The sequence below is a fragment of the Neomonachus schauinslandi genome, chromosome 11 (assembly GCF_002201575.2).
Source record: "Neomonachus schauinslandi chromosome 11, ASM220157v2, whole genome shotgun sequence".
NCBI classification, from domain to species: Eukaryota; Metazoa; Chordata; class Mammalia; order Carnivora; family Phocidae; genus Neomonachus; species Neomonachus schauinslandi.
The window spans coordinates 55,968,545-55,987,151 of NC_058413.1; the positions used below are offsets into that span (position 1 = coordinate 55,968,545).

Genomic DNA, 18,607 nt, shown 5'->3' on the forward strand with positions numbered 1-18,607 from the left:
AGTGTGAGTTCTGTTAATCACAAAATTGGAAAAAGCCTTCTTGGAGTGAATTTTTGCTATCAGTGTATCTTGTTAGAAGTGGATAAAAGGCCTTAATGGGTGACATGGAAAGTAAATGATGGAAGTCATTTACCTGCTGGAGAAAGATGCCTAACTGATTAGACAATAAAACTCTGTTTTATCTTCTGGAATCTATGTATATAGTGCTTCTCTGTTCTAGTCAGTGTTCTGAATCCATTAGGGATTACCTGGCAGAAGAGAAGGCTTTCTTACTGTTATTTAATCTAGTAATTGACACGTGCTTTAAAAATTCTTGAATTCTCTTGAGGCTGCCAAGAGTAATGTTAAATTTGAGAGTGCATATTTGGATTGATTCTAGTAGCTTAGTTTGGTGTTGCTTGAAAATAACCCTGAAAATAATGAAGTTGTCAGATTACTTTGGGGAATTGTCATTTCTTGATTATCAGTGGGTCGTGGAGCAGAATGAGACACTCTTCATGCATGCCAGGCTCTGTTTTAGGCTGAAGGAAGCTATATTTAGAGAGAGACAGGTACCAATGTACAAATTTGGCCTCCACTCAGTTCCTGTTTTCTTTGTTGTAGGAGAGGTATCTTTCTTCTCTTCCCACTTTTACCTTTTCTGTCCACCAACTGTCTGGTAGAGGGAAAAGAATATGGGATTGCCAATAGTCAAATCTGTGTTTGAGTCCTAGTTAGCCATTTCCTAGCTATGTGACCTCCAGCAACTCTTAGCTTCTGTGAACCCTAGGTTCCTCATCTTTAAAAGGAGGATGTGGTGCTGTGAGAGTTAGTGCTAATATATGGAAAGCATTTAGCATAGTGCATGGTACTCAGTAAATGGTGCATTATGAACTATTCTTGCTTCTTGTTGTTATTCGAGAAATTGACATATAATGTTGTCATTACTTTAGTTGAGTTATTGTTGCACTGCTTGGATGGCAAGTGACTAGTAAGTTGTTTTATAATAAAGTAACCTTGCTGTGGTTCCCCCCCCAGTAGCCAAGTTGGAAATTGCCATGGTTAGGGAAAAATTATGCATCACTCCATCATTGGTGCTGCTATCAGTATTAAAAGGGAATACAAGTACGTGCCTTTTGTCTAACTCCTGCCATGAATGAAAAATTATTTTTATTTTTCTTCGTATAGTTTTAAACTGGATTTCTTTGTAATTGTGCTCTTCTCCATTGGCAATGTCACCTGTAGACCAGCTGTTAAATACTTGAGGAAAACCCAGTGAAGTGATGATTTTCTGGAAGGGTTATTAATACCTTTTAACTTAATGGACCTAGTAATGGCCTCTAACTTCTGATCACATGAAAATGTTAAAATTGGCCTGCAGTAAAAAAATTATTTTTATGTATATGCGTGGACAGTTTTGGTGAAAGTTAACAGCAAACTTTTTTATCGTTCCTTCAGTAGTGGTTTGCTATTCCTACACAAGTACCACGTCAACCCCAACCTCTACCCCTGTTCCAAGTGGCAGCATAGCGACGGTTAAGTCTCCAAGACCTGCCAGTCCTGCCTCCAATGTAGTTGTCTTGCCAAGTGGAAGTACTGTTTATGTCAAAAGTAAGTGATATTCTCAGTGTTATCAGGGCCATCTTGGCTAAATGCTGCAACATAGGCTCTGATTAGATCTGCCTTCCTGGATTAAATCATCGGTCCACTGGCTATTAGCAGTGGTTAGTTTTTGAAGGTTGTAAATTCCTTTCTTTACACGTGACTAGGTATATATTGCTTTTTAATCAGTTCTGGGGGTTGAGAAATTACTTCTTTTTTGTTCTCTGTGGGAAATCTGCCTTGAACAGTGCTATCTTCCAAGTATTCACTTGTTTTGATTGTCATGGACTAGAAATGTGAATGGAAACTGAAGAAATGTGCTTATGTGATTTATGCAGTGTTTACTCCTGTAAGTGTAATTTTTAATGTTTTTTAAAAAATTATTTATATAGTATATCATCTAGCTGTTACTTTCAGTGATATATCTAGAGAGTCCATCTTTTATATTTCTAGTTAACTATAAGCTTTTGAAGTTTATTTGCAGTTTTTAGCCCCTTGATTCTATCCTGTGAAACAGTTTAATGTCCAGGTCATTTTTTGGTATTAGTGTCTGTTGTGTCAATATTGTTTTGCTTTTGTTATCAGCTGGAGATTATTAGTACTTGATTTTCATTTTTCTCAATATAGTTATAAACTTGATTTCTTTGTAACTTTTAGAGGTAGAGTTTGCTGTTTTAGGAATGATTTTAGGTCATTGTCAGCCTTATTTAAATTAAAGTCTAAAAACTGAAGGTGGTATAAGGAGTTATAGTTTATTAATTCCATGAGTCATGCTGTATACTTTTTTTTTGTCTGCTTTGTAGAGATTTCCTATGAATGTTGGAAGGATTTATGTTTCTCACTTGATTTAAAAAAAAAGTCTACAAAAATAGTTGAGGCTTTAGTTCATAAAGAAAAAACTAAGAATCTGGAACTATTAAGTTTATATCTGATTTCTGTAGATTTAATCACTTCTCGGCCTTTTGGCTAAGATCAAGTGATTTCTGTAGATTTAGCCAAGGTGACTGTAAGAGATCTATTTTTTTAAATTCTTTTTTTTTTCTTTTAGTAATCTCAACACCCAACATGGGGCTTGAACTCACGACCCTAAGATTGAGAGTCATGTGTTCCGTCTGAGCCAGTCAGGCGCCCCGCGATCTATTTTTTTTTTTTTTAAGATTTTATTTATTTATTTGACAGAGAGAGCAAGAGAGCACAAGCTGGGGGAACAGTAGGAGGGTGAGGGAGAAGCAGGCTGCCCGCCAAGCAGGGAGCCCGATGCGGGACTCGATCCCAGGACCCCGGGATCATGACCTGAGCCGAAGGCAGACGCTCAACCATCTGAGCCACTCAGGCGCCCCCCCCCCCCTTTTTTTTTGATAATTTTTTAAAACACTGAAAGTGAATCCCAAACCCGAGGAAACCTTTAAACATAAAATGTAGTTTAAAATAATAGGAAGTTTATTGCTTTATTCTCAGAAGTCACACAGGCAACATTAGTTTGAGATATAATCATTCATTAATCTAGCTTCATATGTGCAAGGCACTGTATTGGGGAAACAAACCAATAAGTCTTAGTCATCGCCCTCTGGGAGCCCCTTAATAATGGGAGATGTGCAGACCAGCAGCCACATTGCCATGGGGTGAGTGATAAAGAAGAGAATATACAAAGTGCTTAAGCTCAGAGATGTGGATTAGTTTTGCTTAGAGGAGTAAGGAGAGTGTCACTGAGGAGATGGTTTGCAGGATGATGAAGAGTTCATTGTTGGTAGGTAGTATTCCCCAAAGAACAATAGTGTTTGGAGACTCTGGTTGTGTAGAATATGTTAAGGTGGCTTTGGGGAATCGTGAGCACTTCAGTGTACTGGGATTATAAGGGTGCACAGGGTTGGGTAGAGTAGGGTATAGTTGACCCTTGAGCAATGTGGGGCTTAGGGTTGCTGACTCCTTGTGCAGTCGAAAATCTGCATATAACTTGAGTCCCCAAAAACTTAAATACTAATAGTCTATAGTGGACCAGAAGTCTTGCTGATAACATAAGCAGATGACTAACACATATTTTGTATATGTATTATATACTGTATTCATACAATAAAGTAAGCTAGAAAAAAGAAAATGTTACTAAGAAAATCATAAGAGGAAAGAGAAACATTTATAGTAATATACTGTATTTATCAAAAAAAGTACACATATTAGTTGACCTGTGCAGTTCAAACTTGTGTTTGAAGGTCAGCTGTATTGTGTTCTTGGAAAGCTGTAGAACCTTGAATGATGTAGTAATGATTTAAGTGCCTCATCTTGTAGGGAGATAAAAACTACTTAAGGATTTAAGGCAAGGCATTGACATAAGTAGGTATGAGATTCTGTAACTGGCAGTAGGATGGAGGGTAGAAGTGGAGTGATTCTAAGCATGGACATCTTTTAGGAGGTTGCTAAAAGACAGGCAGGAGATAAGAAGGCCTGACGTAGCCACAGGGTTAAAGAAAGGAGGAAAGGCATTCAGAGAAAACTTCTGAGGGAGGCTTGATAGGACTTACTGTTTGATTGGGCATGAGGCAAAGGGAGAGGTCAAGGATGGCTGATGACACAAAGATTTAAAATGAAGTACAAAATGCAGGGTTAGATTGTGATAAATGCAACAAAACTGTCATTGCCTTTCAGGTGTTAGCTGTTCAGACGAAGATGAAAAACCCAGAAAACGAAGGCGAACAAATTCTTCCAGCTCCTCCCCTGTTGTCCTAAAGGAAGTTCCAAAGGCTGTTGTTCCAGTCTCAAAGACGATCACTGTGCCTGTGAGTGGCAGTCCCAAGATGAGCAACATCATGCAGAGCATTGCCAACTCCTTACCACCCCACATGTCTCCTGTGAAAATAACCTTCACCAAACCATCAACACAGACGACAAACACAACAACACAGAAGGTATGTGAAGGAGGGAGTCTCTGTCTGATGATTGGTGTTTCCATTTCTTTCAGTCAATATGATTCAGATTTAACAAACATGCACTGAGTGCTTACTATGTGCTTGGCATTATGCTGGGAATGATCAGGTCTCTTACTTTAATTCTGCACAGAATAATACCTATCACCCTTGGGATAGGTATTATTAATTCACTTTTTGTAGATGAGGCTCAGAGATGCCAAATGACTTGCCTAATGTCACGCAGCCAGCAGATCTCATACTTCTAAGACTTTTGTTCTGTTTTATTATTGTAATGCCATTTGGGAAAAAACTAAAATATAAAATTTTTTTTGACCTATATATGGATAACTTTACCTTTAGGAACTCAGTTTTTACTTTGCCAGAGTAACAAAGTTGTCAGAAGTGGGTGTTTTATAGAAGACAGGAAGGATATGATTAAGTGAATAATTACTGTTGCCTTCTTTTTTTATTCTTTGTATGCTATCATTAGTTCTTTCCTAAACTTTTCTCAGTATGTTCAAATCAACAATATTCTGTTAGTTGTATGTTATTAGAACCCTCTAACTTTCCACACTAATATGGATGCTATTGGCACCCTAGGCTTGTTGCACACCTGTATTTCTGGGGTCTCCCTTCACTAGCATGCTGGTATTCCTCTTTCATTTATTTACTCATTTGCTGGAACATCCTCTGGTAGCTTCTTGATGTAGGTGTGGATGGAAGGTGAATTTTTTGATACCTTGTGTAGTGGACTGAAAATGCCTTTATTTTACTCTCCCACTTTCTTGATGGTTTAGGTAAAGTATTTTTCAGGTTGGATGTAATTTTCCCTGAGAATTTTGAAGATATTGCTTCATTGGCTGTTGCCTTCAGTATTGCTTTTGAGAAGCCCAATGCCATTTTAATTTCCTCCTTTTCTCTTTGAAAACTCTTGGTAACTTTCAGAGTTCTGAAATTTCAAGGTAATTTTTCTTGGTGTGGGTCTTTATTTTATCCATTGGTACACACTCAGTGGTCCCTTTCACTCTAGACACTCATGTCCTTCAGTTCTAGGAAATTTCTTGAATTATTTTCTAGATTTTTCTCTGTTCTCTCTTTTTGGATCAACTATTTAGGATGTTGAACTGCCTGGATTGAACCTTTTGCTTGTCTTTTCTCACTCCCATTTTCCATTTGTTTGCTTTTTCTTTCTACTGTAATACAGTGGTTAAAAGCCTGGGTTTTTGGAACTAGACTTCTGAATTTGAATCTCAGTTTTTGCAACTTATTAGTTTTGTGACTTTGGGGAACCTAAATTCTGGAATTAAGTTTTCTCATTTGAAAAATGGAAAACAATCTATAAGGTTTTGGGGTATAGATAAATGAGATAATAAATATAAAACTGTTAGAATAGGGCCTAGCACATAGTAAATGCTCTGTAAGTATTATTTTCTCTATCCTTTCATGTTATCCTTCACTACTTTTCTGGATTTGTCATTTTTGCTATCATACTTTAAATTTCTGGTAATTCTTTCTTGATCTCTGAAAGTTCCCTTTTTTAAAAAAAAAAACAAACAAACCAGCATCCTGTTCTTTCATAAAATCACTATATTCTGATGATATTCATGACTTTTTTTGATGTTTTATTCTTTCATGTTTTCTCTCCTACCTGTAAGTTCCTTTTATCTATTTGTTTTGATCTGTTTCATTTTAGTTTTCTTGAATGCTGGCTGGCTGTCTGCTTATGTTTGATTATGGGCACTAAAAGCTGACAGAAAGCTGTATGTGTAGAGTGGGGCATGTTGGCTGGTGACTTTCATTGTAGGTTGACCTAGCTAGGCTGTTGCGTTGAGAAAAACCCACTACCCCTTTATCTCTATCAGTTATCACTCTCATTAGAGCTTTATCATGGACTGGTCAGATTTCCTCAGAGAAGAATTTTCCAGTCTCCTGCTTAGAGTAGTTAGCCAGTCTGCCAGTATTTGGGGAATAAATGGAGGGAACAGGCTGGATAGTCTCACCATTCAGTATATACTTCACTTAACCCCTCTGTAGCACAGCACTCAGCTCCCTCGGCCCAGTATTAGCAAATTTCCTTGGATTCAACCTCTCCCTCAAGAGAATAAATTCCTAGTCTTCCTTTAGGGTGGGGGAGGATAGCTGTAGATATAAATACTGCTTAAATAGATTTTCAACTAATTTCCCTCTCTCTAGTGCCACCTTTACTCCCACTTAAGACATCTCGAGCTCTCAATTCCTGAGTCTTTCTGGGGCTCTCTGGTTTCCACTTTCGAGGCTATACTTGATTGATTACTACTTATCTGTTTTCTAGTTTACAAAACTTTACAGCTGTTACCTTCTTTTCATTTTGACCTTAGGGGTTTACATGCCTCTTCCCCTTTAAAAAAAAATCCCTTCATGACATTTTAGAGGGATTTGGGGGAAGGATTGGAGGTACCTTCTTATCTTTAGCCGGTGATCTTTCCCACCTTTGAACCCTCAGATACACAATAACGTTCATTTAAAGAACCTCCTTGAGTTTCCTGGAAAGATGTCATTACATAATACATGAGAAATTATTTTCTTAGTAAATCGTAAGTGATAATGAGCTGATCTGTGGAATATAATTCTATTTTCAGTTTTAGGATGAAGCATTATGGTATCGTGTTAAAATCAAGCAAGAATATTTGTAGTCAAAGAGGCCTGGGTTGGAACCCTGGCTCTTCCAGTATGACCTGAGATAAATTAGTCTCTCTAAATCTGTTTTCCCATCAGTGAGATGAGAATAATGCGAATCTTAAAAAGTTACTGTGAGGATTAAATGAGACTGGGTATTTTAAAGTACAACAATAGGTATATATACTCAAAAAAATGTTAGCTCCCTTTCCTTGCTGGTATTTTATGTAAGACAGTGTTTTATTTATTTGCACTGTTGAGAATGAGCTCTGCCAAAATGAATTCATCAGTTAACTGAAGCTTACCCCTTAATATATAGAAATTAACTATTTTTGATGACTTTTTAAATGTTACACAGAACATGATTTTTGCATCTGTACTTGATGACTCCAAGGTAACCCTTCTGAATATCACTTGTCATATAATATTATGATATCGTTATTGCTTTCTAGACTAGCCCTATATTAAGTGTTACCAGCCTGCTATACTCTTATGAGTTTATAAGTCTACTTACTGTAATTTTTTACTGCCTTTTTTTTTGCTGGGACTTATTTATCTGTAATTCTTCTGTCTTTCCCCTTCTCATCTACTCTTTTAATTTGGTATTTGAGAAATAGTGTAGCAAAGTTATAGCTAAAAGAGCACCCATCTCCCATCCATGTCTTTCTCTTCCCTTACTCGTTTTATTTTTATTTATTATACTTATAACTGGTTAACATCATATTATATATTTATTCATTTCCTATTTCTCCCATAGAGTATACATGTTGCTGAGGGTAAAGACTTTATCTTATTCATCACTGTATTCCCTAGTATTTAGAATAGTTCATGACACATAGAAGGTGTTAATTAATGTTTGTTGAATGAATGAATGAAAAAAATAAATAGATCTGATTCCTGTTCTGACTCTGTCACTTCTCTTGAGCCTCAGTTTCCTTATAAAACAAAGATCATAGTACTTACTTCCCAGAGTTATCAGGATAATTACATGAGATGATTCATAGAGAGTACTTAACATAGTGCATATGATGAATGCTTAGTAAATGTCACCTAACATTATTAACTTTAGAATCTTCTTTGGTATACATATATAAAAATACCTGTAAAAGATGGAAGGTTCACCTGTAAGTGAAGTTGGCATTTTTTGTTTTGTTTTGATTCAATGACTTTATCGTATCTTTATTTTTGTTTTTTCTTCGGAATTGCCAATTGAGAATGGATAGTCGAGGTTGTCAGACATATGATGCTTATAAGAGGGCATATTTGTCTCCAAGGTCATATGAACCACACCAGGAGATTCCAAGCTCAGAACCTTAGATTTGTCCTACTGTACAGAAAAAATTAACATTTAAAACAAATTAAATTAGAAATAAGACTCATTCATTCCACAAATATTTACTGAGTATCTACTATGTTCCAGAGGCAAAACTATACTCCTTTATTTCATGTGTACCCAATGCCATTGGTTTTGTTACTTCTTGGACAAGCTGAGTATGGTAGCACTAATAGATATTCTTTGGGATTTTTTGTTTGTTTTTTGTTTTCCTTCTGCTGGGTTATTGGACTTCTTTGAAATCTCTGTAAGGGTGTTTTCCTTATTGCATTCACCTTTGATTTCTCACAAATCCTATGTAAGTCAACTTAGGAATTATTTTAGGTAAATGACTTTTACATTAAGTATAATTATTTATGAATTTGTGGACTTGATTCAAATTCAAATAGGTCATATATTTTCAGGGTAGACAAATTTCCACCTATGTTAATGTGGTGCCTTCATTTTAAGTATAACATTGGTACAGCACTTATATGAACAAAGCAACAAAATACAGCTTTATGCTTTCACGTGCTTGATTGATATTTTTCATTTTATCCTTAGGGTGCAAGTCCCAGCACTCTTAAGGAGTTTTTGTGAGTGCTAGAAGGTCAGTAATTTGAATTATGGCCTGAATAAACACTGTTTGGTTCACTTGGTTTCAAAATACCTTTATTTCCCCTGTTGTAATTCGTAACTTTAAAGTACAAGTAAATTTTCTTTAAGGTGGATCTCTAATTTTGGATAACCCCTTTTCAGATCAGAAATCAACGTGCAGACTGAAATCTTATCATTTGTATCTATAGCCTAAAACATGCTCTTAAAGACTTCTAGATTTATTTTGCTGAAATTTTGTCTTAATGTTAGAAGCCTACATGGATACTCTAGTTTTAATATTGGAAATAATTGACACAAGTGTGAATGCTTCCCCTTCCCTTGCCCATGACAGACATTGTTAATTGACTGTGGCATACTTTCCTGCCAAGCCTTGGTGAATCCTTATCTGTGTCACAGAGTCCTTATAAATAGTGCTCCAGGAAGCTACTACTATGAGTTCAGAATTGGCAAATGTGAAACCTAATTGCCATTATCACTATAATTGGTTTGACTGTGGTAGTAGCTATGAGTTCTTTGGATTCTCAGGGGTATCAGAATTTGGGAAAAAGATATATAACATTATAAAAGATATATAACATTTTTTAATGAAACAAAAAAATACATAAAATATATTTCCAGATTGAATTGATCTATAACACCTTTACTGAATAGTAATAGTAATCTAATAACTACTGTTTGTTGACTGCCAAATATTGACCACCTGCTATGTGCCTAGCACTATGTTAGATGCTTCACATCATCATCTCATTCAGTCCTTGTAGTGATTTGGAAGGTAGGTATTATTATCCCTATTTTATAGATGAAAATTGGAGTCTAGAGATTTTAACCTGTCCAGGAGCCTGCCATTTGTCAGTGGCCCAAGCAGAATTAAGCTCAGGTTCGACTCTTAAACTTCTGGTCTTTTTACCGTATTGATCTACTACTTCTCAGTTTATATGATGGCTTATGATTGTTTTCGTAATAATGCTATATAGGTATTTGCTGATCGAGTCTATCTAGAAGTATGCTGGTCAACTCTATATAGATGTTTGCTGGTCAAGACTTAGATATCTCTCTTGACTCGTCAAATAATTAACAAACTGCTTAAAGTAGTGGATATGTGGTTACATCTTATAATTCTCCATGACACTGCAAATATATAATAATGATGATATAGTCAAAATAATGATGATATAGTCATCCTTGAGATGTTGGTACTGAGTGCGGACATAATCAGTAAATTTTGACCAACTGATTTAACATCAGGCCTTCTTTAGGACTAATGTGAAAATGAAAGAGAATTTCTCCCTTAATTTCTTTGGATTTTTCAAAACAATTTTCTGCCCTAGATAGGTAGAGGTAATTTTGGTGAAAGAAGAAAAAGAAATTCTGCTCTGTTTTGGGTATCACCATACCACCATTATACCCACCTGGAATAAAACTGTGATAGTATAGGTTTGTAAATGATTTTTGTGTTCTCAGCTGTAAAATGGGGATAATAATTGTGTCTATGTCATAGAATTTTGGGGAGATCTAAATTTATCCAATGCACATTCGCTCTAGGAGTTATCTTGATTACGTTATTTTCCTTAGGCCTACCATTTCCCTACATCAACAAGTCCTATTGACTCTACCTCTTAAAAGAATCTGCATGTGATCACTTCTCTTTATTTCTACTACTAACACCCCAGTCCAAGCAGCCTCTATCATTTCTTGCCTGCTCTACTGCAATAGTTTCTTTACTAGTCTCACTGCTCCCATTCTTGCCACTCACCACATAGCAGCTAGAATGATCTTTTAAAATATAAATCAAATTTTGTTGTTTCCCCACTTAAAATCCTCCTATGGCTTCCTATTGCACTTAGTATAAAATTTAAATCCTTTACTCTGGCTTATAAATATGATCTGGCCTCTCCTTACTTTGCCAGCCCCTCCTTGCTCTATATGCTTTTTGCTACACCAGCTTGCTTTCTGTTTTTAAATACATCAGGCTGATTCCAACTGTAGGTCCTTTGCTCTGTCCTGTTCTTTCTCATCTGAAATTCTTTGTCTCCCTATATCTTCTACACTTCTCTAGCCATACAGGCTAACTTTGAAGTCTCTTTCTGCTTCTTTTTTCCCCTCCATTCCCTGTATCAGGCCATGAGCAAATCCTGTTGGTTTTACCTTTAAGTATATTCAGAATCTGTTTACTTTTCACCACTTCTGCTATAAACACTTTGAACACGATCATCTCTGCTTGCTTTATTCCAGGAGCATCCTAATTTGTCTCCCTGTTTTTACTACCTCTGCCCTACTGTACTTTTCATCTAGCAGACAGAGTGATGCTTTTTAAAAAATATTTTTTAGAATAGTTTTAGATTTACAGAAAAATTGAGAAGATAGTACAGAAAGTTCTCATATACCCTACACTCAGTTTCCACTGTTCTTAACATTTTATATTACTATGGTACTTTGCTGTAATTAATGAACTAGTATTGATGCATTAAGATTAAGTCTGTGGTTTATTCAGATTTCTTTACCCATTGTCTTTCTCTCTTCTGGGATACCACATTACGTTTACTTGTCATGTCTTCTTAGGTCCCTCTTGGCTGTGAAAGTTTCTCAAGACTTCTCTTGTGTTTGGCAGTTTTAAAGAATACGGGTTAGATATTTTGTAGGCTGCTCCACTATTGGAATTTATCTGATGTTTTTCTCATGATTAAACTAGGTTTGGGGTTTTTAAAAGGAAGACCACATTGATAAAGTGCCATTTTCATCATATCATATCAAGGGTATATAGCATCAACATGATCTTATATCATCTAGTCCCCCATTACTTCCCCGATTCTGTCTCCTACTACTATTTCCTAAATTCCGATCCCATTTATTAGGTCCTTGAAGTTTATTGAAGATACCAAGCTTGCTTCTGCCTGAGGGCCTTTTTATTTGCTGCTCTCTGTGCCATTGGATGCACTTCCTCAAGGTGGCAATATGGTTCACACCCTGCTTCTAGTTTCTGCTCAAATGTTACCTTATCAGAAAGATTTTCATTGAATACTATATAAAAAAATAACACAGTACTCCCAATATTCTTTATTTCCTACCCTGCTTTATTGTCTCTTCCATTTATCTCTATGTGACATATATTTACTTTTCTAATTTGTTTATTGTTTCCCTCCCCACCTATTAGAATTTAGCTCCATGGAAGTATGAACTTTGTCTGCTTTGTTCATTCCACTATCCCCAGCATCTAGAACCATGCCTGGCACATAGTAGATGCTCAACAAATATTTATCAATGAATGATTATCCAAATTACTTTCTAGAAAGATTGTGCCCGTTATACTCCCTAAGCAGTATATTGAAATGCTTATTTCAGTGTATCTTATACAGCACTGAACATTGTTTTTAAAAATATTTGGTTGGTAAAAGTTGTTTCTTTTAAACAATTCTGATGATTACTAGTAAAGGAAAGCTTACACATATTTTTAGTTGTGTATTTCTCTTTGATGAATTGTTTCTTCATATTTCTTAAACTATTTTTGGATTATATGTACCTGTAGTGTAGTGGGTTCATGAAAATAACTTATTTTTCCTTCCTTAGGTTATTATAGTGACCACATCACCAAGTTCAACCTTCGTGCCCAACATTCTCTCCAAATCCCATAACTATGCAGCAGTCACTAAGCTTGTACCAACATCAGTCATTGCTTCCACAACCCAGAAGCCACCAGTGGTTATAACTGCTTCACAGTCCTCCCTGGTCAGTAGTAGCAGCAGTGGCAGCAGCAGTTCTGCACCGTCACCTATTCCCAGTACAGTTGCGGTGACAGCTGTGGTATCTTCCACACCATCCGTGGTCATGTCAACAGTAGCACAAGGTGAGTGGTGATCCGCCATGTAATTCTGTATCTGTGGTAGATGGGGATTTTGAAGAAAACCATCTGCGTGTATTTTTCGGCTTTGGGTATGAAGATCCCTGCTTTTTATGTCAGAAATTACCACTCCCTTTCCCCCAGTCTGAGAATGTCAAGATAGTGGGTTACTCAGTTTTCCCACTTTAACAGGCTTACTCCAAGATTTTTCTTTTCCAAATGCATAGTACCTAATCACCTAGTAGGCAATTAATATTTACAAAATGTGCATTAACCCTGTTAACAACAGATTTCAAAGGCATATGCAAATATCTTGAATATAATGAAATATATTTATTTATTTATTTAAAAATTTTTAAGTAATCTACACCAAACATGGTGCTTGAACCTACAGCCCTGAGATCAAGAGTCACAAGAGTCACATACTCTACTGACTGAGCCAGCCAGGCCCCCCTAATGAAATTCTTAAATGAGGAACTTGAAATTACAATTGACTTTTGAGCAACGTAGGGGTTAGGGGCACTGACCCCTGGCACAGTTGAAAATCCACATATAACTTTTGACTCCCCCAGAACTTAACTACTAATAGCCTACTTTGACCGGAAGCATTACCAGTAACAATCGATATATTTTGTATGTTGTATCCATCGTATACCGTATTCTTATAATCAAGTAAGCTAGAGAAAGGAAAATGTTACCTAAATTGTAAGGAAGAGAAAATACATTTCTCATACTGTACTGTATTTATTGCATAAATCTGTGTATGAATGGACCCATGCAGTTCAAAGCTGTGTTGTTCGAGTCAACCATATTTTACTCAAGGTTCTTAGGGGAAACATTAAGTATACAACCTCTTCAGAGTAAGTTACCCAGTGATAAGCAGGAGGAAGAGGATGATTTCAAGGACATGTCATTCACCTTTTCTTCAGTCTCCCTAAGTTTTTCTGTATTGGTGGATGATGGGAGATATTAAGAGGAACTAAGGCTGAACTGAAGAACAATCACTGCTTAGTAATTTCAGAGGAAAGGAAATGTGGAAATCTCAGTTCCATGTTAGCCTAAATAAGTTTAGCTCTCTTCCATATCTTTATGTTCCTCCCTGTGAAAGGCAGATAGCACACTGTCAGAAATCTTCTTAGTGTTGGTGAGCCTTAAGATGAGGATGGGAGAGAAGTATGTACTGTACAGAAATCATACTCATGGTTGTAGTCTATCAAAGGGAGCATAGAGACAATAGAACACGACTTGGTATTAGTTTTCATTGAATTTTACATAGCTAAAGATAGAGTGGAACTTGAAAGTATCCTAGTTTATGAACTAGTAGTGAACACAAGCACTAGAATAGGCAAACACAAGTATTTTTCACCATTGTTTTAATAATGTTTAGTGTGTTCTGTGTAACTGTGTAGGCAAAGAAGAGGCTACGTAGATGCGACGCCGTCAGTATTCCTTTACTCTACAGCCCTAATGCTGGGATGTGAAAGCATCTGTCATTTTCTGGCTCTAATACCTATTTAATGTCTCAATCAAGGACAGGAAAATAGCAGGCTTGAAATTTTCTTTTATTTGTTACTTTAAGTAATTTTTTAAAAAAAACATTCTAACTTTTCTATTTGCACAGCAGTAAACTATAATACAGTATTAGTAAAAATAGAAATAATTTTTTTTTTTTTAAGATTTTATTTATTTATTTGAGAGAGAGAGAGTGAGAGACAGAGAGCATGAGAGGGGGGAGGGTCAGAGGGAGAAGCAGACTCCCTACCGAGCAGGGAGCCAGATGCGGGACTCGATCCCGGGACTCCAGGATCATGACCTGAGCCGAAGGCAGTCGCTTAACCAACTGAGCCACCCAGGTGCCCAAAAATAGAAATAATTTTTATACAGAAAGTCTGTTGAAAATGTTGGTTGCAAACATGATCCAAATTCACCATTTTAAAATTTGAAGGTGAGAGAAGGAAAGGCCACCTCTCTCCTTACCTGAGCGACCCCTGTATCAAAACTATCATCCAGTGATAATTATTTTTCCCTTTCAGTACCCATCACACAGTTTGTTGAAGTTTATTGAACTATTAGAACGATTACTGTTCTGGGCACCTGGGTGGCTCAGTTGATTAAGCGACTGCCTTTGGCTCAGGTCATGATCCCGGAGTACCAGGATCAAGTCCCGCATCGGGCTCCCTGCTCAGTGGGGAGTCTGCTTCTCCCTCTGACCCTACCCCCTCTTGTGCTCTCTCTCTCAAATAAATAAAATAAAATCTTAAAAAAAAAAAAAAGAAAGAAAGAAAGATTACTGTTCTTCCAAAGGAAGATGTTATTACTTGAGATAAAAGGGGTATTTCTCTTGGCTACTAATGAAATATCTTTTTTTTTTTTTTTTTTTTTTATTTATTTGAGAGAGAGAGAGAGTGCACGAGCACAGGTAGGGTCACAAGGAGAAGCAGACTCCCCGCTGAGCAGGGAGCCCAATGCAGTGACCTGAGCTTAAGGCAGGTGCTTAACGGACTGAGTCACCCATGCGCCCCACTATTAATGAAATATCTTTAGGCAAAATGAATATTCCATTCTTCTGTTTTTCACACTATTTTTTCTAGGTATTCTCTGAAACTCTTGGGAATTTAGGACCTCCCTATTTTCTCCTTTGCTTCTTAGTATCCTGTATCTTTTTGAGCTTCAAGTAGTTATAGGGGCACTGAACAAGATATCGCAGAGATTTCTTGGAAATTCACTGGAATTCAGTAGAGCATGAGAGCTATAATAATAAACTCATGAATGCAGAAACTCAGGGAAACTATATGATTCTTTTGAGTCTTTGTTTGAGATATTTAATTTAGCTATTATATTAGTGCTAAAAAAAATTAAGGCAATTCCTTTTAAAAAAGATAAATGTTAGTGGAAGCAGTAATATACAGACCAGAGTTGTCATTCTGACTATAGGGCTCCTGTAGCAGCTTCTGTGTGGCTAACTGGGGGAGAAGGGCATTCAGTGTGGGCTTTGTTGGGACTAGAGACAGGCTATTTCAGAACTGATGTATCTGTCTCTGGTTATTCTTGTAGGGGCAGCTGGTGTTAGAGGGGGAAGAGTCTTAATGGCAGTAACTTGGTAGGTGATTCCATGTTTATAAATATAGAGATGGTTCCAAAGGTAAGGGGGGGGTGGTGTATGGTTGGCTCATGCTGTGGGAAGGAAAAGGAACCCCTTAATATGTCGAATATGGGAATTCTTAAAATTCTGCCGATTAGAATGGTTATTCTGAGTTTGTCATCTGAAAGTTTAAAAGATGATTTAGGGGCGCCTGGGTGGCTCAGTCAGTTAAACAGCTGCCTTCGGCTCAGGTTGTGGTCTCGGGGTCCTGGGATCGAGCCTCATATCAGGCTCCCTGCTCAGGGGAGAGTCTACTTCTCCTCCCTCTGCTGCTCCCCCTGCTTATGCTCTCTTGTTTGCGCTTCTCTCTCTCTCTCTCAAATAAATGAATAAAATCTTTAAAAAATAAAAGTTTGAAGGATGATTTAAAACATTTTTTATTATGGAAAATTCCAATCATATGTAAGTAGAGAGACCAGTAAAATGAACCCCCATGAGCCCATTGCCCAGCTTCAGGGATGGGCAATATATGGTCAGTCTTGTTTTATCTATACCTACTATTTCCTTCCACACACCTTTGACCTGGAATGTTTGGAAGCAGATCCCAGATATTATATAATTTCAGCTATAAATACTTCAGTATGTATCCCTAAAAAAAAGATCGCAACTCACAATGCCACTATCACCTAGAACTTTTAACAATAATTTCTTGATATAATAAAATATTCAGTTCCTATCAAAGTTTCCTTGATCATGCATAAAAAAATTTTTTTTTAATTGGGATCCAAAGTCCACACATTGATTGATATGGTTATGTCTTTTTTAACTCAAGAAGTCTCTCTTCCTTTCCTTTGCAATTTATTTGTTGAAGAAATCCATCATTTTCCTTTTTTCTTTTTTTTTTTTATTTATTCATTTGACAGAGAGAGACAGTGAGAGAGGGAACACAAGCAGGGATAGTGGGAGAGGGAGAAGCAGGCTTCCCGCCGAGCAGGGAGCCCGATGCGGGGCTCGATCCGAGGACCCTGGGATCATGACCCGAGCCGAAGGCAGACGCTTAACGACTGAGCCACCCAGGCGCCCCGAAATCCATCATTTTTCATGAGATTTTCCCATAGTCTAGTTTTTACTGATTTTTATCCCCATGGTGTGGTTTTACAAGTTATCCTGTTCCATGTATTTCCATAAAACTGGTAGTTAAATCAAGAAGCTTGATCAGATTTAAGTCTGATTGTTTTTGGAGATGGGGGATTGAACATTTTTTTTTTAAAGATTTATTTATTTTTGAGAGAGAGAGAGAACATGCACAAGTCGGGGGGAGGGGCAGAGGGAGAAGGAGAGGGACAAGCAGACGCCCCCCTGAGTGGGGCTCCATCCCAGGACCCTGAGATCATGACCTGAGCTGAAGTCAGACACTTAACTGACTGAGCCACCCAGGCTCCCCGGGATTGAATATTTTTTAAGTGGTATTGTGTACTTGCTGTTGCATCTCTTTAGGAGGCACATAATGTCTGATTTATCTCTTTAATGATATTAACATTGATCAGTAGGTGCAAGTATTACCAACTGTTTTAATAGCTATTGATAGTCTTTGCCTAGGTCATTATTTCATTGGTAGTTGCAAAATGAATTTTATCTTTATTTTCTTCATTTATTAGGTGGAATTCTTAAAGAAGAATTTTCCCTTATTACCATTGGTTACTCTGAGGTATAGTTCATATAGAAAAAGCAGGATAAATGCCTGAGTATTTCCCTCTATTTATGTTTTCAGTTAATGAGTTAGTTCGGTGACCAGTAAAATTTTTATTCTCCATATTATTAAGATTTTTGATATCTGTTAATTTATTGCAGATATTCCTTTGGTGCTCAGATTTTCCCGTACATTCCAGTGGGAGTCTCTGAAGAGACTCCTAAATTCTTGAAGTTGGCTCCTAAATTCTTTTGACACAACCACATTAGTCCTTAATAGTCCTTATTTTGTGATATGACAAGATGTTCTAGGTTCATACATCTTCTGCCCCAGATTTGGAGTTAGACATTTTTTCAAGGAGCCCTGATTTCTTAGTGAGAAATGGTTGTTTAGATATCACAGTCTGGGCACTGTGGGGATGGTCATTGCTATTGGATTGGTCATTGTTTCTAAATCTTTTCTGTGGACAGAACTAGAGTCCCCCTTTTTTTGAGGAGGAAATACATCATCAGTTCATACTTATATTATCAATTCCCGTTTAGAATTATGGGTTTTTACTTCTTTGTTTTTCTGTTTATGTAATTGTATCTTTTTTCTCCTTATGCTGAAAATCCTGGTTTCTAACAATTAATAAAGTTATATATTGATTTATCCTATAACATATAATAGTTTCAGAATAACAGAATCAATATGATGACTAACAGTATGATTATTGAACAGAATTTAAGATTTTATTATGGTTCTTTTGGCTCTTAGGGTATTCTCACTAAGGATATATAGTCAAATTACTGTATTTTAAAGTTACTTGAAATAAACTTTTTTCCCTGTAGTTAAGCTCTTTTGGTATACAGTTAGGTTACTTTACGTCATTATGTTTTGTTTTTACTGATGCAATTTAAAGTTTTTTTACTTAATTTAATTTATAATTGCATAA

General features: G+C 36.7%; 1 protein-coding gene across 4 annotated transcripts in view; it reads left to right on the top strand.

The window, feature by feature from the left end:
• The window catches only part of EMSY (EMSY transcriptional repressor, BRCA2 interacting), an 89,234-nt gene that overhangs the window by 15,288 nt on the left and 55,339 nt on the right, over nt 1–18,607 (top strand). For 2 of the 4 annotated variants that reach the window (XM_021704634.2, XM_021704635.2), the window contains 3 exons: nt 1,438–1,590; nt 4,222–4,481; nt 12,631–12,907. In XM_021704634.2, the coding sequence (XP_021560309.1) occupies nt 1,438–1,590; nt 4,222–4,481; nt 12,631–12,907 (690 nt within the window). The remainder of the gene's footprint in view (nt 1–1,437; nt 1,591–4,221; nt 4,482–12,630; nt 12,908–18,607) is intronic. The other 2 variants (XM_021704636.2, XM_044919218.1) reach the window with 2 other exon arrangements.